Source organism: Neodiprion lecontei, chromosome 5 (genome assembly GCF_021901455.1).
Source record: "Neodiprion lecontei isolate iyNeoLeco1 chromosome 5, iyNeoLeco1.1, whole genome shotgun sequence".
Classification (NCBI taxonomy): Eukaryota; Metazoa; Arthropoda; class Insecta; order Hymenoptera; family Diprionidae; genus Neodiprion; species Neodiprion lecontei.
This window is the reverse complement of record NC_060264.1, coordinates 4,347,248-4,374,020: the sequence shown is the minus strand read 5'-3', so window position 1 is coordinate 4,374,020 and position 26,773 is coordinate 4,347,248. Positions and strand designations below refer to the sequence as shown.

The following is a 26,773-nucleotide window of genomic DNA, read 5'->3' as shown; positions in this document are numbered from 1 at the left end:
CGTACTCACACTAGTATATTTTTGTCCGACAATTTATCTTTCGGCCTTACAGTAGGTAAAATTAGTAGCGGAGGCCAGAAATTTTTGACGTAAAAAGCTGCGACTGCTTTAGTCATGCACCGGCTCACTTAAGGGTTAATAAATTATTACTTACATATATACTATTCCCGCACCGACGGATCCATTGATCGATGTTTTTAGTGTTTCACAGTGTGCAGGCTTGTACGCATATACGTATGCGGAGATTGTGGCCTACAAAGTTGCACCTTTGTTCCCCCCTTCCTTTAACATATAAACTTAAACCTTGACCGTCGAAAAGCGTACATGTATACAAGATACACGCACACACACACACAAATTTCCTTACGCTGTTACAATATGCGAAATTCGACCGGTTCTCTTTCACGAATGATCTGTAGGCATATAATTATAAATGAATTACAGCGGTTAAACCCGATCTCGAATGCAGGCAGGAGACTTGAAAAAAAAAAAAAGAAAAAAAAATCGATCCGCATTTTCTTTCCGATCTTTTTTCACTATATTTTAAGCTCGTGATTAATCATTTATATGCCCCCGCAACGTTTGTATTCGAATTTATTGTTGCAAGTATTTTTATATTATACTTATAAACGAGCGTTACTTCAGAGTCGCTTTTGCCGATCTCGATCGAAGGTCGCGAGCCTCGGGTTTGAATGCGGAAACGCGCGCGACTGCGGAGGTGGTTTAGCACATTAACAACTCCTGTTCTCCGTGGAGGATATCAAGCTCCGTCGACGTTTCTTCTTTCATTATATTCTATTGTACGTACACACATGTACCGAATGTATACAACGGCAATTTAGACCCGATCGTAAATATATTATACATATATATATATATACTTATACGTATATTATTTATATATGTAATGTCTATACACCCACCTACGCAGTCTTTGCCTACATGCGTATCACACATGGATTGTTTTTTACGTAGGCGCAGGGTGCAATTATTATATATGCGGCATATTGCGCACGTGTTTGCGTGCGAGAAGGATAATTATTGCGCGATTGTCGCGCGGCTGTTCAATTCGCGCCGCGAAAATATTAACCTTGAAGAATATTATAGCGAGATTGCGACCATTGTACGAATACTGTGTATATATATATATATATATATATATATATATATATATATATATATATATATATATATATATATATAAGAGAGAGAGAGAGAGAAATATAAGTTTCAGGTAGAACCATAATTCCATCAGGTGGTAGAATTCTAGGCAGGTGCTTTAATTACGACCGAAATTAACACGCGGTTAGGAAGGAATATATTATGATAAAATTTGGCGGGGGGATTTAAATACATTTAACGTTTGCTTGTATAGTGTACGATATGCGTAATATCCTTTTCTTTTTCAAATATCATGTACGTTACAATGACGGAATGGAAGGTCTGTTTAGAACAATTTGTCGTGTGGAGGGACGTAGTTCTCCTCTCTGTAAATTGTAATGGGCAAACATGACCTTGCCGAGTATATGTAGTACCCATATATATTGGCGATGATTGGCAATGTCGAATGACGAAGAATGAGAAATAACAAGGCGAGTTGCAGGAACGATTTCCAAACAAATGTCGAATAAATCCAGTTATTGTTTTATAGGCATAACGACAAGGGGGAGACGGTATATTGTTGTATTCTAGAAACAATTGTATTCTTTATCTTATAAAGTACCGCGGGTTTGAGGAATATGTAATTTGGTTTATTATCCAAGTACGCAGAGTTTCGAGGATTAGAGAATATAAAAAAATAATTTATAGCTATATTTTACCGTTTAGTGCATGGATTCGAGTATTTTCCTTGTATGTTTAGCAAGTGTTTAGTTAAGGATGCGTGGAATTTCCGTTTCGTCTTAATCATACGCAAATTGTTACAAAAGTGTAAATGCCCGTCATTCAATTTCGTATGAAATAATTAGTCGATCCCAAATAAAACAAGGATGACGTAGATTTGACGGATTCGATACTCAGAAGAATAGAAAATCTAGTGGATATGTTTGTTTCTACAGGTCTCTTTGATTTCGGTCACTCGTACCGTACAATTTATTCTATTGGTGAAAAAATAAATTAACGTTAAGGCCTTGTTTGATCAAAGAAAAAAAAAAAGAAATTGTTAACCATAACGAATATATACACCGAACAGTCATAGATACTTGTGCCACATTTCGTAGTATAATTCGAAAATTACGCGAACCGTTACAACGAAGAAATGAAGATTTCCTCAATTCGCGAAACGACAAAATGCTTTTACGGATTTCGATTCCGGCTCGATATACGAGGAAAGTATACATACGCTTCCCTTCATCGAACTCGCGACTGTTTCCGCATAATCGTTCTCACTTAACCATGCAATTATCATTTATCATATCACGCGAGTCCCTCTCCACCGATTGCGTCATCGACGTTGACGCGAGACCTCAAGATTAATTGTAAGAATTAGGGAAGTTCGAAAATTACTTGAGCGTTTAATCAAATGCTCACTCATCAGCTTTCCCCGAAAATTCATCACTACAAACAATACAATAATCAATTTTAGAGAATCTCTGATTCATCGTTAAGAGCCGTGACAAATCAAGCAAACAATTGCGATACATTTGTTTAACGTTAATTTTACAAATCGCTCCGCCTCCTCTCACCACTCTACGAGCACACAGATATAACAAATTATATCTAATTACGAATCTATTCTTCTCTTCAAGCACTGTATACATGTAAGAATGTATGTAGACGGAGAATGTTTACATTTTCGATTCTTGCTTCCGATAGGAAGTGAAACAAGACGGCCAAACCGTCTAATAATTGATATGCGGTCATGCATATCGTTAATTACGAGAATACAATTCTTGAAACATACAAATTCGAACAATTGGTCATTTCGAATTTATATCTTTCAATAACAAATTATAGTACAGGCACGTATGTTTCTACGTATAACAATCCTCCCGGCATTGAGTCAACGACTTTTCCACAATTATCGGTCGAATCGAGATAACGACATGAACTTGCGTTACACAATCCCAGTAAACATGAGCCGGTTAAAATGTGGTTGAAGAAACGTTAAGGTCGTATAATTATGGTATAGGTAGAAAATATTACCGTGTTCGATATACGGTAATTTTTCAGTAAAATATTAATCGTTGTCTCTCCACAAATATTATACGATTTTCATTACACGTACATTTAAACAACGGTTTCTAGACTAATAATCAACGTTTTGTTTACTAGTTCAATTGCTAATTTAAATTCGTTAAAAACCGGTATATTTATAGATATTAAAATACAAATTTTCTACGTTTCATCGTCAACGTTTTGTTGTGGTAAGCGAGATTCGTAGTATAAACGTGTGGTAAAACCGTTTATATTTCTAGTCTTATGAACAGTTAATATACATGTTTTATTCCTTCACCGGTAACACAAGTTTAACGTTTAATTCACTGCTTTTCTACAACATTTAAACAACGGTTTCTAGACTAATAATCAACGTTTTGTTTACTAGTTCAATTGCTAATTTAAATTCGTTAAAAACCGGTATATTTATAGATATTAAAATACAAATTTTCTACGTTTCATCGTCAACGTTTTGTTGTGGTAAGCGAGATTCGTAGTATAAACGTGTGGTAAAACCGTTTATATTTCTAGTCTTATGAACAGTTAATATACATGTTTTATTCCTTCACCGGTAACACAAGTTTAACGTTTAATTCACTGCTTTTCTACAACATTTAAACAACGGTTTCTAGACTAATAATCAACGTTTTGTTTACTAGCTCAATTGTCAATTTAAATTCGTTAAAAATCGGTATATTTGTAGGTATTAAAATACAAAATTTCTGCGTTCCATCATCAACGTTTTATTGTGGTAAGCGAGATCCGTAGTATAAACGTGTGGTAAAATCCATTATATTTCTAGTCTCATGAACAGCTAATATACATATTTTATTCCTTCACCAGTAACACAAGTTTAACGTTTCGTATAGTTACCATACCTTGCCAATATGTTCTCATTAATTGTTTAATAATTAAGTCAATACACTTTTGATCTACTGATCACATGTAATACGTGAAAATTACGTCGTACATAGACTTGTCATATCGATACACAGAATTATATACCTACTCGGGCCGAAACGTAAACAAGATTTGTTTCGTACCTTTCTGACCTTCATATCCAAGAATACTACCCTTTTCAACATAGTGAGGGCAGGAATCAACTTTTACATCATTTACTTACATATTGCGATGTTTGAATTTGGAACTATAATCATTATATTCAAGTTTTTCTCATGTTAGCAGTGACTAAAATTCAACGTTTTGTTATCCTCCTCAGCACGTTTTTCTGATTACCTTAAATTTTGTAAACAACTGGTCATTCGATTTCCAATCTTTTTTTTCATTCGATAAACTAGTAAGTATCATCAAAAATATGAAAAAATTCAGGTGACATAACACTAGAAGTGATAATTTTATTCTACGTAATATTGTAAAGTAGAACAATATGTTACCTCCATTTTTTCAAATTCTTTTCCTTGTGTTATTGTTAATTCCCTAACATAGGAAAAAAAGTTGAAAAATCGATGAACAGATTTTTTTACAAAGGTCACCAAGAAATTACGTAGTTGAGCATATAAGTGCATCCCTTCGCGGCGTCTTTATTAATTGTAAAACATACGTTTTCCTATACCATAATGTATATATTGGAATAACCCATGCTAGGAAAGGGAGTGGCCGTAGATGAAGCTCGTGTACCATGGATGTTACATATACGTATAATGAGCGCATGTATCAAACGACAAGCGGTCGCGAAGAATCGAGAATGTCCGAGCGTGAAATACTCGCGCCTCTTCTTCTGCCTCTGATTGGCTCGCTAGGTCAGCGTGTTGTAACTCGTACGGTTCCTGCACGCTGAGAGCCGAGGACGACGCGCCAGAATGCCCCCCCCCCACCACCGTTCGCGAAGGCTCTCAGCTCACGCGATCAGTGAATCAGTCTAATTTGACCAACTTCCGAGGTCAGTGCACGTCCGTGTTTATGTGAGCCTTCATAAGCTGGTAAGTACAAATGTATTTTCTATTTGGAAAAATTTATCACGATGATTCAATACAGACGAAAATGACAATACAGGCGTAAATAACCTGACAATAAAAAGAAGAAACAAATACTTTGTGATTGCGTCGTACTTGCTTTTGAACGTCGCCGAAAGGATGTAGGCACAATAGAATTGCTTGTAGATAATGCTATAAGAAGCATGTCTATGGTATGGAATATATACTGATTGCAAATAGAAGCCGCAGATATTTATTGTTAGCTTCATTCTTACTTGTGCAGGCATCGTTTTTCTTTTATAAGGTTATCCAGTGAAATAGATCGCTAACACATACGTATCATGTACGAATGAACGATCATTTAGTGGCTGCATCTTTTCCCAATAAACACACAGTGGTTGAAATGATATATAATAGACCTGTCAAGACACGTTGAGAGAACGTTGAAATGGCACATAAAGATTATTCTACCTAGAATACAGGTGTTAAATACTATGTATTTTCAGGTATTTGACGGATTAGCAGTGATATCGAGGAAGTGAATGCTCCAGCTGCGGTCGAATAATAATTAAAACTTATGCGTACTGCGTACCTAGACAACGCTTTCTATAGCGTCTGTGTTCTTTTTTGAAATAATGTGCCAATACTTTTTATTATTTTACTTTGTCAGGATTGTGATTTTTTACCTAGTCCCGAGATGAAAGTTAACAATTTTCCTCGTTAGGGTATAATCATTGTATGATTATTTTGTTTCATGTTTTATTTCTTATCAAACCTCTTGTATCGGATATAAGTTTTTGTTTGTTCATGTTTACTTAATTTTACTATTTGCTATACTTCTATACTCTTGTGAGTACATCTGTACAATTGAGGTATGCGTATATGTAAAAGACTGTATGTTTATTTATACATCCCAGTCAACATTCACACAGTTACATCGTTGGCATAATAAAATGTCCGCATCAACGATACAGACAAACTGGTATATAAAAAACTACTGTTATGTTTCGGATACATTGTTAAAGCGGATATTTCGATACGTGTGCAATGTAACTATTGTCATTGTTGCCTTGGATGAAAGTACCTTATAATAAATATATATCATGTTTCGCAAAGGTGTGTGCTTTATCTCATTTAGTTGTCCTGTATTTCTCATAAGAATACATAGGTGTGGATGTAAAATAATTAATATCATTTAATTGGTGCAAGTTACCATTACTGAAATAGCTAAGAATGTGAGCGTTGCTGTATCATCTAACCCCTGAGATAAGTCCATATTGACCATACAAGAAGCTTTTAACAGCTTGTGTATTAATATAGTACATGAAAAATTATACCGAAAACATATTCTCAAGTTGGTTGTTACACGTTTATCGGAACCGCGTGATATTCGATTAAGTGTATTCAATTAAACGTATAATAATTGTTTACGGATATCGTTTTTACGTTAAATCAACACACATTAAGTACGTGTATTATTATGAAAAAAATTTTCCAATGAACACGCTTATTAAACGTGTTTGAACCACGAAAAATGGTGGCTATAACAGGTATATATTAAACGTCTACGTTAACATTTAAATTGCGTTCTTTCATACTTGTTTCATTACGTTTCTGAAAACCGTAATTTCGACGTTTACTTCAACCGTGGAATATCCGGATCATAATCACTAACAGAAAACGTTGATGAGCGCAGTAGAAAAAACCTATATCAGGGCGGACATTTTTCACGAGAAAAAACGTATGTGCTGAACGATTATTCAACTATATACAACGTTATTTTTCGACGAATTTCTTACGATTTATTTACCAGCAATGTTTATTGGGATGCTTGTAGGTACTCGGCATTTCCGAAAAGCATTATTACCATTATTATTACTATTATTCTTATTATTATACAATTTGCACAATTTTTTTTTTCAGCTCCGCTTATTTCTTTTTCTGGTATACCTAACGGTTATTAAACTTTTTCTATAATGTAACGCGTATGCTTTCATACATTGTATACATATAATACGGTGAATTTTGTACATGCGTTGCGAATTATCATAAATTAGCAATAAATTACAATTATACGTACATAACGATGCATCGGCGTGCAGCGAGTGTATTTTTTTTTATTCACCGATTGGGAATAATTTGAAATTCTTATTAATTACCTGACGCTGTTTAATACGTATAAATATATATATATGTGTGTGTGTATATGTATATATATATATAATACAGGTAATAGGTACATGTATAATACAAGACTGGAATAACAGAGGCGACAAAGTCGACGGGTTGCCGGGAGATTGCGAGGACGAAACGAGACGAGACGAGGCTGTGTGTAAATATATCTGTATACACGGGTCCGTGTAAGTTTAACGCGCGTGTGTGTGTGCGTGTACACCTATACGCGCATACAGACGGCCAGGAACCGATTCTTGGGTGTTTGAATGCCGCCCGAGCGGATTTCTGATTCAGTCGCGCGGAGTCCGCCAAACGGATCGGAGCCGCTGTGTCGTCGTCTTAACGAACGATTTTAAATACACGCGTACAGAGATCTCGAGACGCAACCCCCCCGGACTCGAAGCGCGTGTCACATGCGTAACGTAAACGGCACGATGCGGGCATTTGCCGTAATTGGTTGAATATCTCTCGGTGGCGAAGGATACGGGGAACGTGATGTAAGGAATGAAAAATAAATAAAAATAAAAATAAAATAAAAATACAACCGGATTAATCGCGTTGGAAAGAATATTTTGTAGAAACTGTTGTTGGAAAGAAGATCGCGCCTCGACTGCCTCAGCGTGAAGATTGATCCAACGAATTTTCGTCGTGTAATAGTAATAATAATAATAATAATATTGATAACAAGTAAGAAATAAGAAACGATAATTCGGCAAGAAATTTCTAACTTTCGATCTTCAAGTTCGGTGTGGAATTGTACTTTTTATTAACTTTTGCTTTATCGATGTATATACCTGAACAACAATCGTAAGAGTGCGGTGTGATAAATAATATACAAGCATCGGAGGTCTTGGATATAACAGTTTTGTTGGTAGTTTTGCTCGGCGAGTGCTCTCGAAAGACAGAAGTGGGGAAGTAGACAATTTTGGAAAGTTTATTCATCAAGGGCAGTGAGGGTGGTGGTGGAGGAGGAGGAGGAGAAACGGAGGAGCGTGCAGTGTTTAAAATACAGCCAAACTGACGGATCCGAGCGCAACGTTCAGTCCAGGTAAAAATCCATGAATCTCTCGGCAGGTATCTTTTTATTCGCCTAGCACGAACGCTTCGCTGCTCGGAATTATCGACGACGATCTCTCGAACAGCCGTAGTTTTCTCATTCCTTTCTCAAATTACGTAGTAATTCGTTACGCTGATTAGTCAAGTAGAGCCAAATTAAGCTACCTGGCTGTCGGGCGGATGAGGAGGAAAATTGAACACCTTGTTTTATTATTATTATTATTATTATTATTATACAAAACACACACACACACGCACGTGCGATATACGTAAAGTTTTACGACACCGATCAAGCGTGCAGATTCAAATTCGTTATTTCGTTCGGATTGTCGGTTGTAATTAATGTCTACCAATTTATAAGGTTTATTCGGTAAGAGCGATGATTTTGTTTTTTTTTTTTTTCGTTTTACCGTCTTGAAATTCGCGAAGGAATTTTGTTGATCGGTTGTTACCTTGATTATTACGTACGTGTGATGATGATAATTTGTCGAAAGGGGCGGGGTTGATGTTAAGAATTTGAAATGTTCCGAAAGTCGGGAAAGTCGAAGCAAAGAAGTCGAGGAAGTTTGAAGAAACGACAGAGTTTCGGAACGGTCGGAGAGATACGAAGGATCAAAGTTCCGAAATGCGGTGTTGGGGGAAAATTCTAGTTGCGATAAGTCAAGTTCCGAATATAGAAATATACTCGTAATCAACGAATCGGTGGAAAAAATGCGAACGACGAGAATTCCAAACGAAAAATACGGATAATCCGAAACAAAGAAAGATGAAAGTGGGTGGAAATTTCAGCGAGCCAATGTATCCGTAACGTGAAATAAGGGGTAACTTCATGTCGTCAATTCCGGTTAATCTTCACCGAGAGAAATCTTTATTTCCGTTTAGTTTTAGTTTAGTTTTGCAACGATACCTGTTTTACCGAATTTTTCTTGTTACCGTAACAAATTGAAATCCTTCTCGGTGTTTGTGTTAATTTTTTTTTTCATTTCCTTTCCTATCGTTTTTCGAAAATATATTGCGAAAGAAATTGTGTATACATGTGTAAACAAGCGAGTCCCCGTTGAATTTTGAATATAAATATCGAGTTCACGGGCATCCGGCTTATAGGCCTAGCATTATACTTATACATTATATACATACATGTATATATGTGTATACACACACGCACACATATTTTCCAATTCGCTAAGCATTACGCGGCGCAGTCTTTAAGGACAGAGAGATTATACCCGACCGTACCTTATTCCTATTTTAAATTGTGAAATAGTGAATGTCTCGCGAGGCTCTGTGCGAATGAGATCACAACGCTTGACAAGAAAAGACTCGAAGACAGGCACGGTGAATTATATTTATTATTATTATTATTATTATTTACGGCCAGAATTAAGGATCATTACGAATTTACCGCAATCTTTTGCTCTTCCTCCGTAATTTCTTCCTTACTTCTTCTGTTTTTTTTTTTTTACACGTTACCTACTTTGAAAAAAAAAAAAAAAAAAAAAACCAGGCGAGTAGCGTACCGAACTTCAACCGGTTCTACCCATTTTCCATCGCGTTGAAGTTAATTTACGTTATCGCAACGATTCGGACTGTGGAAAAGAAACCGTTATTTCGCGACATTGGAATTGTTTGAAATTCGGTAAGCAACCGTGATAAAGGAAGAAAAAAAGAGACTCGTTGTCGGGCTCGTATTCCGAGATACCGGTTCGTGCAAAGACATTGTAAAAATAAGGAAAATGTAGAGCGATGACGATGTTCTTCCCTAATGTTCCCCGTTACTGCAAAGTCACACTCCAACTTCGATATCCTCGTCGTTTTATCCTTGGCATCTATTTTTTATTCCACATTTCGTACCTAATCGATCACATAAATATTCCAACCTTTATCTCTATTTTTTCAACTTCCGCGTGAGACTTTTTTTTTTTTTTCATGTTTCCTTTTCAGTAATCGCAAATATATATATATATATATATATATATATATATATATATATATATATATATATATATATATATATATATATATATATATATATACATGTATGATAACAACGGGACGAGATTAACCTAATTCTCGTGTGTTTAATAATTGATTAATTAATCAATTCATAATACAAGATATACTGTGTCTTGTGTTATTTACACGTACAGATTGATACCGTTGCCCAAAAATCGCTTTCGAACTGAACGAAATCACAATGTTTGCCAAATGCATACGCACGATGCGATGATAACAATAACAAGGAAAAGTTCGCATGATTTTTGCATACAAACGTATAATAACTTATCATTCGAATTATTATTCCTTTCATTTCTTTCGCTCTTTATCTTTGATTCTCCATCTTTATTCCCCCGTCCCTCGTTATTTGTCATGGCGAAATAATGAGAAATTATTATTATTATTATTATTATTATAATTATTATTATTTCTGAAATTTCGCACGTAATTTCGCAGCTTATCGGAAAAGACCGCACGATCATTTTCACGTGATATCGTTAAAATCCAACTAGTTATCGAAGATACGTGATTGTACGTGATCCCTACCTACTTACATAATTTACACTACTATTATTATTATTATTATTGTTAAACATTTAGAAATTGTAAATAAAATAAAGTAAAAAATATTTATTACGATTTCTGTACGTAATATTCTTTGCCAGATCGATCCTGCGTGTTAATTAATACACGGACGTGTGATATGTCTGTCTGTATGTTCGTATTAAGCAAAATTAAAAATAAAAAAAAAATATATATATATATAGAAAAGAGGAAAGACATCGATACAGGTGTACGGCGACGTGAGTAAGGAAAAATGAACACGTATGCAATTCGTACACGTATGCTTGAGAGGTCTATTAATAGGTATATTGACTATATCTGTTCGTATGATATATATATGATATATAATATATATATATATATAAGGTACTCCCGACACACAGGTTACAGAAAAGGCTGACGTTCAGCCGTGAACCCCGGGCGTGCAGAGAGAGTTGCGTGTAGTCGTAAAATTAAATTGCAAGTCGATATATATATATATATATATGTGTAGTATACGCGTGTGATTATTAAACTTGAAAATTTTGGCGGTCTTGTTTTTCGTTCACCGTAGTCGATCCCCCCTAACACTCTGCATTTAATTATACATGGTTCTCATTTTACACACACACACACACACACACATACCCAGCCATCTAACTGTACGGTTTTAGTCATCCAAAAACGATTATATTCCTATCGCCTCTTCTCCTTCTTCTTTTTTTCCGCCTCACTTCTTGGTTTGGTACGTGTCTTTTTTCTTTTCTTTTTTTTTTCATTCAAATTGTGTACAAACCATTATATAACTATGAATATATATATACATATATTACGTCAGGTATGTACCTATAATATACGTATTTAAATAAAAGTACGTGTATTGTGTACAGTGTATATATATGTATATATACATATATATGTATAAAAATTCTTAAGATTTGTGAGAAAACGGAGAAAAAGATGAAGTGAGAAGAGAAAGAGAGAGAGAAGGGGTAAAAAAAAAAACGACGGAAAGGAAAAACGATGTTGCGAAATTATTATTAATTTATTTGATCGGATGATTTAAATTGGATTAATTTTACGCGCGATTTGATACGCGTTGCGGTAATTCGATATAACACACACCGAGCGTATAATTTGTAATTGTTATTGTTATTATCGGTTATTTCTAAGGTCAAGTCGACTAATCGGTTGAGAAAAATGTCGCTTTACCTGTATCAATCGGACAGGCGTGCTGAAATGGAATAAACTTCCCACACAAAGTGATATTGGCGCGACTTATTCACGCGTGAACGCGTGTCGTATGTACGATACACGTGTGCGGTATAGTATGGTGTAAAAAAGTATATTTATTGGGTTATACGTATGACGTAACTCGTATGCACGTATTTATATATGCCATTGTACATACCGATGTGCACGGTGTTCGTTATTCGATTTTATTGGCTGAAATGACTCGCCTTCTTCCTCTTTTTCTTCTTCTTCTTCTTCTTCTTCTGCTTCTTCTGCTTCCTCTCGACGTCGACGGAGGCCTCGATCGAAACTCGTAATCACAATTTAGCGCTGCAGGAGAAGCGGCCGCACGTCAGTCGCTTTTACAGATCAATAATGTATTATTGTCGTTACATGCCGTATGTATACACGGGATATATTGTCTCTACGAACGTACGCGTGTGTACGTAACAACTTTGCATAGTTTCCGTTTGCCTCAAATCTATCTTTCTTCTTCCTTGTAAGCTTTTTTTTATTTATTTATTTATTTATTTTTTTTTTTTATTTCTGGTACAAAAAAAATTCTATAGAGATGCAGAAGCATCCGTACATAGAAACAGAAGTACATCTGGTATAGAAAATGAACATTATGAAAATACAAAAAAAAATTATTACTTATTGTCTGTACCGCTTAACAAAGTGATAGGAACCAAAATTACACATAAAAGTACATAGTTATTAAAGTAAGGACTAGTAAAGTTTCATTTTTTTTTTTTTTTTTTTTTTCGTCTCTTTTCTCCTTTCGAAATTTTTCTCTCCAGTCGAGTTCTTTTTTTTTTTCAGATAATTACACCAGCCATACCTATGCGGATGATTGTGCGCGTATAGTTAGTTTATAATTTCAACGATCCGTCAGTTGCAGAAAAAGAAATATTAGTTTCACTACAATATTATAATACAGATGCGGAGCAGTATCCTAACGTTTAACGAAAAGAAACAGTCGATTCTTTTCTCTCCCTCTCAATTTAACGGGGAAGTTGAGCTGATAAAAAATAAAAAACAAACAAACGAACAAAGGGACAAATAAATAAACGACCAAGAATCGACGATACGAAACTCGCACGCAATAACGATTATCTTACGGTACATTGAAAGAATAAAATATATCGAAATCCATAATAGAACTGCATTGTAACAACTGTTTTCATACCAGAAACTCAAACTTTATATGTTATTCACGCTCGCGTATAATCGTAAATTCTTCATTATCCGAGTTTAATCAAATATCAACGAATTCGAAAGTAAATTTTGAAAAACACTTTTCAACCTTCAGCATATATATACATATATATATATATATATATTTAATTATATACGATACAAATTTTGAATATCAGCCACTCTGCGTAGCTGCAAAACTTAGGGTTTTAATTCTCTTTGCATAAATACCATGTAAAACGTACATAACATATGTTCTAACGTGCATTCATGCGAGAATTACACACGCTCACGTCACCGTGTAACGATATATTCAATACTCGGGATAAACTTGAATCTGTCCGGCTGGATGAAAAATGTAGAGCACCGGCGTGAATCGCGAATCGCGGATGTTGTTTGCACAGGTACCTAAAAATATATGGCGATTGTCTCCGCTCAGATATATTCTTTGGCCTCAATTTTATGCTGCCGCGAATATACACACATATACATGCTAGCTGATTATACTCCGTTATCACTGTATATTATACAATAAATTTTTACGATCACAATTAATGTCGCTAAGATTGCCGTTGATGGGGAAAAAAAAAAAAAAAAAAAAAAAAAACAACGTTTGTATCAAAATAACAGTTAAAAATTGTGTAACGTAACGTGATGATAACAATTATTATTGTTATTATTATCATTGTTATGTATTTAAAAAATTCGAAATTAATGCAGACGATGATATATACATATATGGCATTTATTAACCGGTAAAATGTTGAAGGCGCCGGTTATTAGCATCACGGTTGCGAAAAAAAAAAAAAATATATAAAAAACGAACGATTAGTCTTGACCGTGAAACGGCGCTGTATTTGCATAGGTGTAAGTACACGTAAATAATACGTAACAAATGTAATAGCATAACCGAGAAGGATTTAAATGTAATATACGTACCTACGTGCAGGATACGTTGATCGAAGATAGAAAAAGAAAAAAGAAAAGAAAGAAGAAATAAATAATTAGAGGGAAAGAAATCGTGCGCAGGTATTTTTAGCGACGATATCACACGCTATGCTCGTTTTCACGTATCAATTATTATACGTATACATATATGTGTATAATTTGTGTAAACTACATATGTAGAATTACAATATACTCATTCTCGGATTATATATATGTATATATATGTATATATATATAGACAATTACCCACGCATAAACATGACCGCACGATATTGTTGCGTACAAAATGGTTGTTAATAATTAACTACGAGAAGTGTAATAATTAAGGCTTGTGTGTCAGGTGATGTGCACGTATAACACGAAAAAGGTAAAATCTACCTACGATAAGAGACGATTCGAGTCTTTGGCGGTGTTTGCATACGCGTAGGAATGTTACCTTTAACTAGGTAAATTGGTGCCGTATAATAATGATAATTATTATAGTAATAATAATAATTATAACATTAAACCGTGCCACGAATGCGATCTTTAACGAAAGGCCAAGTTCATTATCTGTCTGGGTGGCAATATAAACACTTGACAGCAGACAGAGAGAGTGTGCGGGTAATTAGTGAGTTTTAAATATTCTATTATTTTTTTCCCCCTTCTTTTCTCTTTCGGTGTCTCGATTTTTTTTTTTCGTTTCTTTATTTTTTTTTTTTTTTTTTTTTATTACCGATTTTTGCAGAGAAAATTTTCATGCAATACGAACAACGACGAAGTCGGCAAAGTACGGTATTACGTCTGAATCGACGTTCAACTTTTGAGCTTTTGTTAATACGATACCGTTATAATTTAAACTCGGATGACGTAATTTTGCGCATATATACGTAGATATATGTATAATACAACCTCACGACTCGTCGTAATTCCGAGGTTTTAGGAAATTGCGACGTGAATTGAAAAGGGGGACGAAGTTATCTTTACAATTTCGGCATCACGCTTGTCAAAAGATATATTATGCCGCGATGATGCCGTTTATGATAATTACGTGCATACAATGTGTATGTTACATTGTGGTTACAGGCTATAGCAAAGCAAACATTCGTTTTGATATTACATTGCGTACGCAAATGAAGGTATCTGCATATGTACCTAAAAACTCTGATCGTATAATATGTAACACACCGGGACGATCTCTTGAAAGTTGAAAATCAACCGCGCATGCGCCGAATAATTAAATCTCATTGGTCGGCGAAATTTTCCAGCAGCGATATTCTTGTCTGCGACGCAGGCCGGCCAACCTACGAAAAATGTCTACGTTTGAATTTTCAAAGAGCTTAAGCATTAAATTCCGACCGTTCTTTGAAGAATCGACTTACCGACCCGACATCAAATGCTTCCCAAACCTTTCCGAGTCACTGCCTCGATTATTTGAGATTCTAACCTCGAAAATTCGTATCAACCGCATCGCCGGTAGAAATAGTTTGACAGCTGAAAACTCGGGATGGCCAGCCGATAAAACTCGCGCACGCGCGTTTGATTTTCAAGTTTCGAGAGATTGTCCCGGTATAGTAAATTTTAGCACTTGAAATTACGGTATAAATTTCTCTTTTCTTTCTTCCACAATATATATACAACAAAAAAAAAAAAAAATTTTGCGGCTTAATAACATTATTATATAAAAATTTACCCCGAGAAAGCGTGCGAAACGATTAATACAAAGCGGAGCTAACAATGATTCACGTATGGTGGTGATTAATAACTATGCATATTATTTATACCGTATAGATGTGAAAATCCTATTTTTAATTCTGGCATATGAGAATTGCTAAGCTATAATAATAACAATTTCCACTGCAGTATAATGTCGTACATGAATTATAATAATATGCGTATGTACCTTGTATGTAAATTATCATACCTATATTAAAGACTCGAGCAGAACGGAGGCTGTGCCGGTTGCATTTTTCCGTGCATCTAGCGAAGGTGAGATATAATTTACAGCTGACTTGGTAATCCGCGGATCATGATTCGCCGGAGATCGGATAAACCTGAAACGTTAATCGCGCGACCGTCGTTTATTATTGCATACGTGCGTACATACGCACGTATGTTGGATATTTTTATGACAAGCCTCAACGTATAATTATCGTCCCTGGCGTGTATAAATTTAAGCTTGCAAATTGTGTGTACAATGAGAGAGATAAATTACGAACAAACTGAAATCGTTGGTAATTACACACTCCAGATTCCGTTTTTTTTTTTCGAATCTCTTTCGACAGGATTGACATTTGACGCGCACCCTAAACGACGGTCGTTTAAAACGCTTGTAAAACAAAGTTTTATCAACTTTTGATACGTGTGACTGTGCGTATAATACAAGAAAAGATGAAAGTAAAAAAAAAAAAAAACAAACAAAGAAGTTGCAGTAACGAATCTTGAGAGATTTTTTTTTTATTTTTTTTTTCTCCACGAAATAATTGAACATTATGAAACTGCAGCAGGCATAAAAAAAAAAGATTAGTAATTGGTGACAATTTCACACGTTTTGTGATTTTTCGGATCGTTGATTACGAATATGAAATCAGATTTTGAAAATTCAAGATGGTGGATCCGATATGACGGACGAAAACTTGAAATTTCATTGAATATCGTGAAAAAACTCTATGTAGGAGTTTTCGGGGGTCGCTGATTGGACTCGCAATATTGAATTTTCAAAATCTGATATCAGATTCGTTATCAGCGACCCCAAAAAGTCCTGGACAGAGTTTTTTCTTCGGATTCGATCGAGTTTTAAGTAATTGTCGGCCATATTGGATCCGCCATGTTGAATTTTTGAAATTCGATATTAAATTCGTAATCAGCGAGGCCAAAAACTTGTAATTTATGTATAACATGTGTACGTGTAGAGGGGTAACTTTCTCGGAAATGAATTATTTGTTCAATTGTTACGATTTTTCACAATTAATTTTTTTCCAACAATAATCAGTAACAGTAAATCTCTAAATGTACGAAAAAAATTGATATAAAATAGGTGCCAAAAATATTTACCACTATGACTCGGAGGGTTGAAAAAAAAAAAAGAAAACTCAAATCCGATAATTATACATCATTTTTTAAAATACGCGCGCGTGCAAGTTGGATAAGCAAAGTTCGAAGTACATTTGTTTGGTAATCACGATCGATTAGCCTGAAGAATTAATTACTTTTCTTACCGATTAGAACATAATTTCCATTGCAAATGTTGCTACCGATTAACAATTTACACACCGCGTGTTTGAATAAGGGACTCGGTGAAAAAAGAAAAAGAAAAAATAAAAATAAAACAAACAAACGATTATTATTCCTGATTTACAATCTCGTAATTTGTCGTTGCCTTTTTATTTTACTCAGGTTCAGTGTAATAAGTATTGTGCAATTTTGCGAAATAATGACGTCGTCGACAGAAAACGCTAATAGCTTGTTTTATTTTTAAACTACAACTTTCTTTCTCCGTATTTTTATTACACGCGTTTCGGTGCAGCAGACAAATGGGTCAGCAAACGCGATGATACGCGCGTTGTAATTAATAAACCGCAAGGACGTAATTATCATTGTGAGGAAAACTCAATCGCGGTAAACGGTATTTTAATTTCCTTCTTTTTTCCGCATATATTATATACGCGCGTGTGTGTTTCCATATATATATATATAAAGTTAAAATGTTTATCATATAATTCTGCAATTTATATTACATTTATATCTCTATCTCTCTTTGGTTATATGTATTATAATTACGTAAATATTATACCTATTTAAAAATACAATACAAAGTGTGCGCGCGTTACTGGCGCTAATCGTAAGCAAAGTTTATTTTCACTTTCGGGATCGCGATGATGATGATTGAAGCGACGGATACATGCGGCAATAAGAAAGGACCTCGAGCTCAAGGCGACGTTCGTAATAATACATAGTATAATGCTTGACAAAAGGCGGCACTTGATTCCTCGGTGTGTTGTACATTTTTTTTTTTTTTTTTTTTTATTTATTTTTATTTCAATTTTTTATTCCTTATTTAAATCCCGCGGATTCTTTCCCACCTCGACGGTATTTACTTTTTTCGATCCATTCTTTCTAACCGTAACAATTGTAGTAATTCAGACTCATTACACTCGGTCTCATTAAAATGTCCGGATTATTATTATGCAGATGTGATTGAAACAAGATATTAGCATATTAATTATCTAAGCTATATTTTTCGATTTTCGTAAAAAATGAAAATAGTCGAGAACCGAGCGGTGACCGGAACTAAAAATTTCTCTCAGTGTACGCCTACGAGTAAACATGACCTGAGAAGTTTCTTTTTCAAAATCACTTTGAATATTTATAAACAATCGAGCAGATGAATAAAAAATCGGAAAGAAAAAATCAAGACACCGTTTCAGAGCTGGGACAATAAATTTCAGAATTTTCTTTCTCAACAGTATGAAAAACGACGAGGCTATTCAGACGTTTGTCGGATTCCCATGGAATTCTAGATATACGTGTGAATGTAGAATTGATCGTCTGATAAATAATACTCGATGAAGCGCAACGCGATTGTGAAAACGTGGCATATGTTCAACAACGAAGATAAAATGCAAAAAAGAGAACGATAATAAAAATGAAAGAAAAAAAAAATAAATAAATAAAAATGAAAAAAATAGACACGAGCAGAAGAAGAATAAGAAGAAGACAAAGAACCGTTGCGATGAAACTGCACTTTGTGATATATTGCATAGAACGGAAGAGTTGCAAATCTCCCGTGACTTTCAGATATCATACCTGAGGCACATGCGACGCACGTTTCGCGTTAAAACACACGTATTGTGTCGCGTACCGTATAAATATACATTTATCTTTGCTGCTGCTGCTGCTGCTGCTGCCGATGCCGATGCATGTACGATGCATGCAAAAATCACGACCGATCCGTAGGTATGCGTATTATATATCCAGTGAAAATGCAGCGCGGTGCAATCGCGAACAATCGCTTCGCAATCTATGCGCAGACGGGTTATACGTATACCACATTTTATAAATATAACACCGCACGTGACGAATGTTCCCGTATTTTTTTTTTTTTTTTTTTTTTAACGACGCCGTTTCGAAAACATATATTTATGTTATTTTTCGCGTACGGTCAAAATCATTCGGAAGCTCTACTCGCTATACCTATAATAATAATAGTAATAATAATTAGAATTTCGTCCCAAATTATCTCATTATTCGTATTGAAAAGAGATTAGAAAAAAAGAGAGAAAAAAAAAAAGGTCAGTTTGTAAGTTGATCCCATTATCGTGCACAATAAATACAATTATCCGTTGTTAATCGATATACATATACGTGGTATATATAGATAGTGCGATTATAGTCGTCTTTATTACCTTATATTAATTACATGTAGAAAGAAAAAAGCGACGATACGATCATCGTGTATAGGTATTATAGAAATTTTATATACCCGTAATCGTGTTAGCGACCTCTTACAAGGATCAGAAACTGTTCGGAATCAGTTTTAAGTGTAAAGGGCAGCGATATTGATGCGAGAAAAATTATAAAAACCTGTAGAAAATTGATAATGGATATGGCACGAGACTGAAGTTGGCAGCAACGTTCGAGTTAACGAAACGTTACAGGGAACAAAAAATTATTAGTACGCAACTTTGCAAGTTTCAAGAGATTCTCCCGGTATACACACCTCATTCCACACACGCTTATCTAATTTGTTTTTTCTCACTCATTTACCTATTTATACAAGCTACGCTCATTACGTCGTTTAGACACAAGTATAAAAAAAAGTCCATAACTACACGTGTGTCAAAACAACCATTTTTTATCTAAATAATATTAAATAAACAACACACATATATATATATATATATGTATATGTCGTAGGGATCTAATAAAATCGGGCATTTAATTAAAGAATGTTTAAGGTGAAACTATTTACAATGAAACCTTTTAGAATATTATGCTTTATATGTAATAAATTATTTCAAGGATTTAAAAGGAATATCTGAGAAAAGAAAATTGATTTTCAGAAAAACACCAGTTTCCCGTTATATCCCATTTTTTCTTCCTTGTGGTTCTTTTATTTCAATTTTCTTTGAAAAGTACGCAACGGTTTATACCTACGACGTCAAATATGTCCGTGGGCTTTTCCTTGTAATACAATCAGCCGAGAAAGGTGTGCGGCAAAGTATAGAGACTACCATATATTTATATGTATGTATGGTACAATACCACATACCTGTGAAACGATGGCGCGACGGATTCGATAATGAAAGTGGACGACGAACGAAAGTGGGCCAAACATCGTGACGCGAAGAGTTGGGTGGGTTCTCATTCATTCGCGAGATACTCGTTCTCGGGGCTGGGTTGAAATTCCGAACTTGAAAAGTTCCGAAAGCGGCTAAATTCTCTTGCCGAATTATCTTGCGACGAAACTTGAGGTAAATAAGTCAAACCTCGAAGAAGCAACAAAGTTTCGAACGGTCGGAAACGCGACGGATAAAAAACTTCCCATATGCAAGATTACGAAAAGCAAAGTTCCGATGGAGCAAAATTTGGTAAAATAAAGTTTCGATATTTAAAATATACTCGCACAGCGTACAGTTTACTCAACGAGTGGGTGTATAAAATTAGAAAAACCGAAAATCACAGAAAGATCAAAATGGGTGAAATTTCACTAGGCCGGAAATTCACGGAACTGAAAATCTTGGATCATTCGAAACTTTGATGTTTCGTCAAATTTGATTTCCTTACTTCAAGTTCCGCAAACTAAATATTCGGAATTCGGTGCTTTCGGAACTTTTCTAAATTTGGAATTTCAACTCAGCCTCCGATTCTCATTACAATATATATACACACACGTATACGTGGTATATTATGTTATACATAATATATCTGTTTAAATAGCGTATTTAAACGTTATAATATGAGCGTAAGAACGAAACGCTGGACATAATGGGATAGGATAAAAAGATGAGGTATCATTACAGTTGACTAATTTGAAACGAAATGATTCTGAAGTAAAACGAAAAGATAGAAGAAGATCTGTGAAAAATATTCAGTTACGTATCCGCAACCTATCGTATACTCTTTTCCTCCCTGAAGAATGATACGTAATTTAAACAAGTTCTAAATTCATGTGAAAAGATTACTCAAAGGCTGGACGTGTATAATACTTCATAATCTAGATTAAATATATCTGTAGAACGCATCATGTGTATATATAATACCGTGTTATTAACGACCTAATTATATCGCGAAGCTATAAATGAACAATTCAATAATAAACTGATTAATTTTACATCTACAGGTGTGAAATTACCGTATGTTATATAGATAGATAACAAGAAAATTCCATCGCGTTATGCGGTGGAAAAAATTCTTAAACACGTGTATTTGCCGTGTGTATATATTGTTAGATGTTGTCGAACTTGCGTTCGAAATAAACGTTTAACTATATAAATTAGAACGGAAACAAAGTAGGTAACGTATGATTCTACTTAAAATTAGAGAGATCTGGGTAATAATCGATATTCTTTTTCTGCGGCCGCAAAAGTTGTGTTTATTAAGTAATTTAAATTTGCCTTGTATTATAATATCGTAAAATTAACGATCGCGCAGGTGCTGATATTTTAAGAATCATAATAATAAATTTATACGTTCGGCAATAATTATACACACCTATACACCTGTACGCGTTATTATACATAATATAAGATGTACGATAACATCAATAATTACTAAAAAATAAGACTAAGATTATCGCTAGGCAAATAAAATTGCCTCTCTTACAGGCGGGTATAGATGATGGGTTATTATATATTATCGTATATGTATAATGCGTGCATGTATGCATCTGTGTACATTAAAGGTGTGCATCCTGCGTTGCAGACTTGTTTGCCCGGCGCGGCGTTTGCACTCGTTCAATGAACCTGAACGATCCAGACGCCGGTTATGAGTCGGTATCATATTCCTTATTACTCTAGTTGCGGGTTTACAGCAACAAAGCGCGTTCTCCGTGTGTCAAAATTTTGCTGCGCACAATTCAAGTTCAATTTTTCACAACTGTGTAACAATTACGATGTCGCTGTTACTATCCGATGCTAAAAACTTACCCCTCAATTTACTGTTCGTGCTTGTCTTAATTAACGTAGGTATGTAATCGTAGGTGTTTTTAATAGACCTTCGTTTATGTATATTATATGTATATACACACGCGCATATATCATTTGGATAAATTTATGATCGGGGTCTCGCAGACTCGAAACGATCCGCTGCTGCCGGTATTATCACAACCTTACCGGCAACGTCAACTACGAAATGAATTTGGATCACTCGTAAGAGCTCGCATTCGGTCAGTTAACACGAGCCGATGATCTCGCGTTGATCTGCTGCCGCTTCGCGATTTCGTTAACATTCTCTTGCGTATCTATCACATTTTCGTAACTCGCTGTCATGTGGTAAACAACTACTTTGCGTACGCAGATAAAATACACCGTTGTCAATGATCGCGAATTCGGCTGATCATGACTATTACGACGAATGAATTTTGGATCTGTGAGTTGAACGTGTATTAATTGGTATATTGTTTGACAAGGGACGAAAGATGCGATCGCAAACTTTTGGGCCCGAATCACACACGATATATAGTTTTTGTAACAAGTGGATGAAAAGTTTTGGGGCCTTGCGTAGGGTGTTAGTTTTACGGCACACGGTCGAACAATTTCTTCTCCCTAAGGACGAGTGAAGCAATTGTAGAACTGCGCATGCGCGAACCTATATTCACGATACTGGCAATGAAATTGGCTACTTTCGTTCCGCTAAAATGCAACGCAAAGTTCCACTTTTCACACACGTGTGATACAATAGTATGTTATGTAATGAGGAGGGAAACTCGATCTTTTCGGGCCGAGCGTAAACTTGCAATATGAGTCGTAGGTGAGCCGAAGACAAATATTGCAAATACGATAGGGTAAAAGACCGATGCTTCCTTGTTGCGCACGATTCTTTACACAACAAGAGTATGTCACGAGTTCCTTCACCAAGCACGAATTGAATTGAGGTTAGGGTGGCGTAATGTCAAATTTTTTCGCGACAGCGCATGCGCGCAGTGCGGAAAAGACCACTTTCCAACTCCCATGCCTCAAAACTGGACTTTTCAGTACTACGCGCATGCGCAATCGCAAACTCGCTCTACCGTCATAGAAACGAGCACTTTGCGTACGGAAAACACGCGTGGAAAACCTCGTAAATCGTGCTCACGTTATGTAAACACAATTTTATTCTCAAATATATTATATATATATGTATATGATCTTGTATTTCCATTGGGATAATCGACACATATAATTTGAAGAAATTGTACGATATTTGTTTTAGCTTTTGAAAATGACGTGTGATTAATTGTTTGCTTGTTTGTTTTTGTCCGTAGCCATGTCTCTGGAGGAATCCCGGCGCTCCCAGCGTCCCTATCGCTACGGGATGGTCCTGCTGTGCGTCGGGGCTCTGATCAACTGGTTGGGTCTAGCCGAGAACTACGTGGAGCCGGTCAGATATATTGGAGTGGCCTGCATCGTCGCCGGAGCTCTCCTTATATGCGCAGCAATGTGTTGCTGGCTTCACGCCCCTCCAACTACTCGGCCGCACGTGTCAACGATGCACTCGAATCATCCCATAACGGCCCAGGTATACCTAGGATGAAATTTTCCTTGTTTACCAGCATGTTACGCCGACCAAATTTCACGAGGCTGTAGTTGGCAACGTCAATGTCGATATAAAAATTACCATTTTCCTGCTTGGGGATAAATTGAGGCGTTAAATTTATAAAGTCTGAGTCATTCGATGCCGCATGTATGCTGTTTGCTTAATTAAGTTCAGATTACGTATGATAAAAGTCCCAAATAACGAGTTTTGCGAAAAATGCATCAATACAATAAAGTTATAAACTTCAATCTGATCAGGATAGTTAGAAAATTAAATGAGCGCGATCTGAAATCGTAAAGAATCGTGAAACGCTCATTTTTTAACAGGATCGTTCTTACGATCTCCGCAACTTTTTAGGGGTTGTCTAGTATATACATACATGTATATGCGCAATCGACAATCTTTTTTTCTCGACGACTTTCTTTCCGCAACAACTCGATATCGTGCTGTTTTCGCAGCTGTGTAAATTCACGAATTGGCAGAAATTATCATTTGGTGAGAATAACAAATTTTCGAGCTAAGGAATTTTGGAATAAATTATCGCGAGAGGTTGTATGTCGGATGCTTATAAACCGTACGTGAGTAAGACGTTCGGAGCCGTGTGAAAACAGAGAGAAACAGAGAAACGAGCGCTAAATAGTTCTCTGCGATATTACTTTTCGTCATCATCGCGCAGCATGAGAAAGAATTTTTAGAACACGCTTGCAGGTCGGACCGATATAGCACACGGAACATTTTACGTGTATACAGGTGTAATAATGTAGGTTTGTTTGAGAAGAAAATCGATGTGATGTATATAACATGGAGTCTGAACCGTTCGCTTGAACGAATAAATTCCAATTCAAATCGCGTATAAATTACACGAAATGCGTGAATATCTTTTTCGATTTGCAGAAAATTGCACGAATCAGGTTTAACAATTTGAAAATTACGTACATAATCGAAACGTTTCTCTTTCACTTTTAATTTCTGATTGGCGCTTAATTCAGAGATTTACGAAGGTGAAAAAAAAAGTGCCTTTGAAATACCACGCGTCGAGGGTCGAAACACACCGGAAACGTTGAAACATGTACTATGCGATCGATCCGCGTGGGTCAAACTCGTGTCTACGCAGTTGGTTATACGGTAAACTCGGTCCTCAGACTCGATGAATATAACGTTGTAGGTGGATATAGATATAAATGAGGCTTGTGCAGCCGCGCAGGTTGTTCACTTGGAAGTCGTGGTTAGGCATATCCAACGCTGTATACATTCAACTGTTTTTCACGTAAAACGACCACTTTGAAGTTAGGAACGTTATCGTAACGATTCATGGTGAGGAAAAGTTGTTAAACTTGGTGATTTTGGAATTGTTTGAAATTTCGGTAAACCTTAATTAAACAAAATGTACTCATATTTTGAAATCTTGGTTCCGTCAAAGTCAATGTAAAAATTAGAAAGTAGTGATTTTTTTCCCCAATGTTTCGTTACGATAACGTTACTAACTTAAATCTCGTGTAAAACGATGCGATTACAGATCAATTCCTTGCGTTCTATACCGAGTCATCAGATGTCGCGCGGGTTGCATGGCAGCAGACGATTATCCACCATGTCGGAGTTGGACGCCATCTTGCGCCGTATTTAATTATAAAGGTTATTCTTTATCGGTTTTTTAAGTCCGTGTAGACTCAGCGTCACAAGGAAAATACTCGATGACCAGGCACGGAGTTTTCCTCGTCTCGATATACCCGCGGTATGATTAAGATAACGTTATTCAAAATTGTACCTAACCTAAAAGGAGCGAGTTGAAGTTTCACCTGACTGGTCGTTTGCATGGGACTGTTTTTCAATGTAGCATCTTCGTATTGTAACGATAATTGAAGTGTGGTAACGATAATTTAATTGTTTTTATTTTTTTTCCTCCCCCCTTTGCAGATCGACGATCCAATTCACGTTATATCGATCGATGAACCCGCGGGTGGATCCAGGCAGAAGCCTCCGGATTACGAGGCGGTTGCCGACGCGCCGCCGAGCTACGACGATGCGATTAAACTGAATCCTGGACAGTTCGTCAGGTCGAGTGATGCGGGATTCACCGATTCGCCGGAAGTCGGAAGATCGTCATCCGGCGAACTTTCGGTAACCGAAGTTGCACCAACGCCGCCTCCGCCATACGCGAGGTATGAGTTCGTTCGATACTGATTGTTTATTTTTGCATCCTTGAATAAAAAGCTCCACACAATTATACAATGAAAATCTTGCTTGCGATTAAGACGCGGCAAGTTGCCAATCGAGTGGTGTATGGTTTTTTGTTTCTAACCTTGTTATTTCTTTTTTCCTCTCTGCTTTTAGGTGAATAACTGCACGGAGGGAAGATTAACGCGACTACGCCGCAGAACCGAGGGAAGAAAAACGAAACAGAGTTTAGCAAAAGTAAATTAATAAGTAAACTAGGGACCATACAACGGGACCAAACCGCGTGAGATGAAGAACAGAGGCTTCCATCGTTTCTTACTCTTTGAAGAAATAGGGGAGCGTAATCAACTCTGAAAATCCTCGGCCCTTAAGGCTGGCCGACGACGAGCTGACGCCGGGAAGCTTTCTTGATACTTAAAAACATAACAACAATAATGAAGAAAAATAAAAAAATGTCTCGCCGCGTGCACCTATATACATTCTTTTGTATGTATGTGTGTATGTGTAATAGACGTTGGATAGCGTAAAAGCACAATATATTACGTTGCACGTGCCATGCCGCATTTATAAAACATGCATGCATGTGTGATACACGATTTGAAAATAATTGTTTTTTTTATTTAAAACAAAAAAAAGAAAAAAAAAAA

At 35.9% G+C, this 26,773-nt stretch overlaps 1 protein-coding gene and 1 long non-coding RNA gene across 4 annotated transcripts in view; both read left to right on the top strand.

Annotated features, from left to right (window-relative positions):
• Window positions 1-26,773, top strand: part of LOC107227300 — a 29,120-nt gene that overhangs the window by 2,235 nt on the left and 112 nt on the right. The window contains exons 1-4 of one of the 3 annotated variants that reach the window (XM_015668408.2): window positions 7,562-8,313; window positions 23,680-23,933; window positions 25,866-26,110; window positions 26,283-26,773. The exon at window positions 26,283-26,773 is cut by the window's right edge and continues 112 nt beyond it. In XM_015668408.2, coding sequence (XP_015523894.1) covers window positions 23,682-23,933; window positions 25,866-26,110; window positions 26,283-26,286 — 501 coding nt within the window. In that variant the 5' untranslated portion in view covers window positions 7,562-8,313; window positions 23,680-23,681 and the 3' untranslated portion in view covers window positions 26,287-26,773. Of the gene's footprint in view, window positions 1-7,561; window positions 8,314-22,647; window positions 22,806-23,679; window positions 23,934-25,865; window positions 26,111-26,282 lie in introns of those variants that run through there. The other 2 variants (XM_046741591.1, XM_046741590.1) reach the window with 2 other exon arrangements.
• Window positions 3,276-6,205, top strand: LOC124294740. Its single transcript, XR_006904673.1, has 2 exons — window positions 3,276-5,096; window positions 5,597-6,205. It is a non-coding gene; the product is annotated as an uncharacterized LOC124294740 (long non-coding RNA).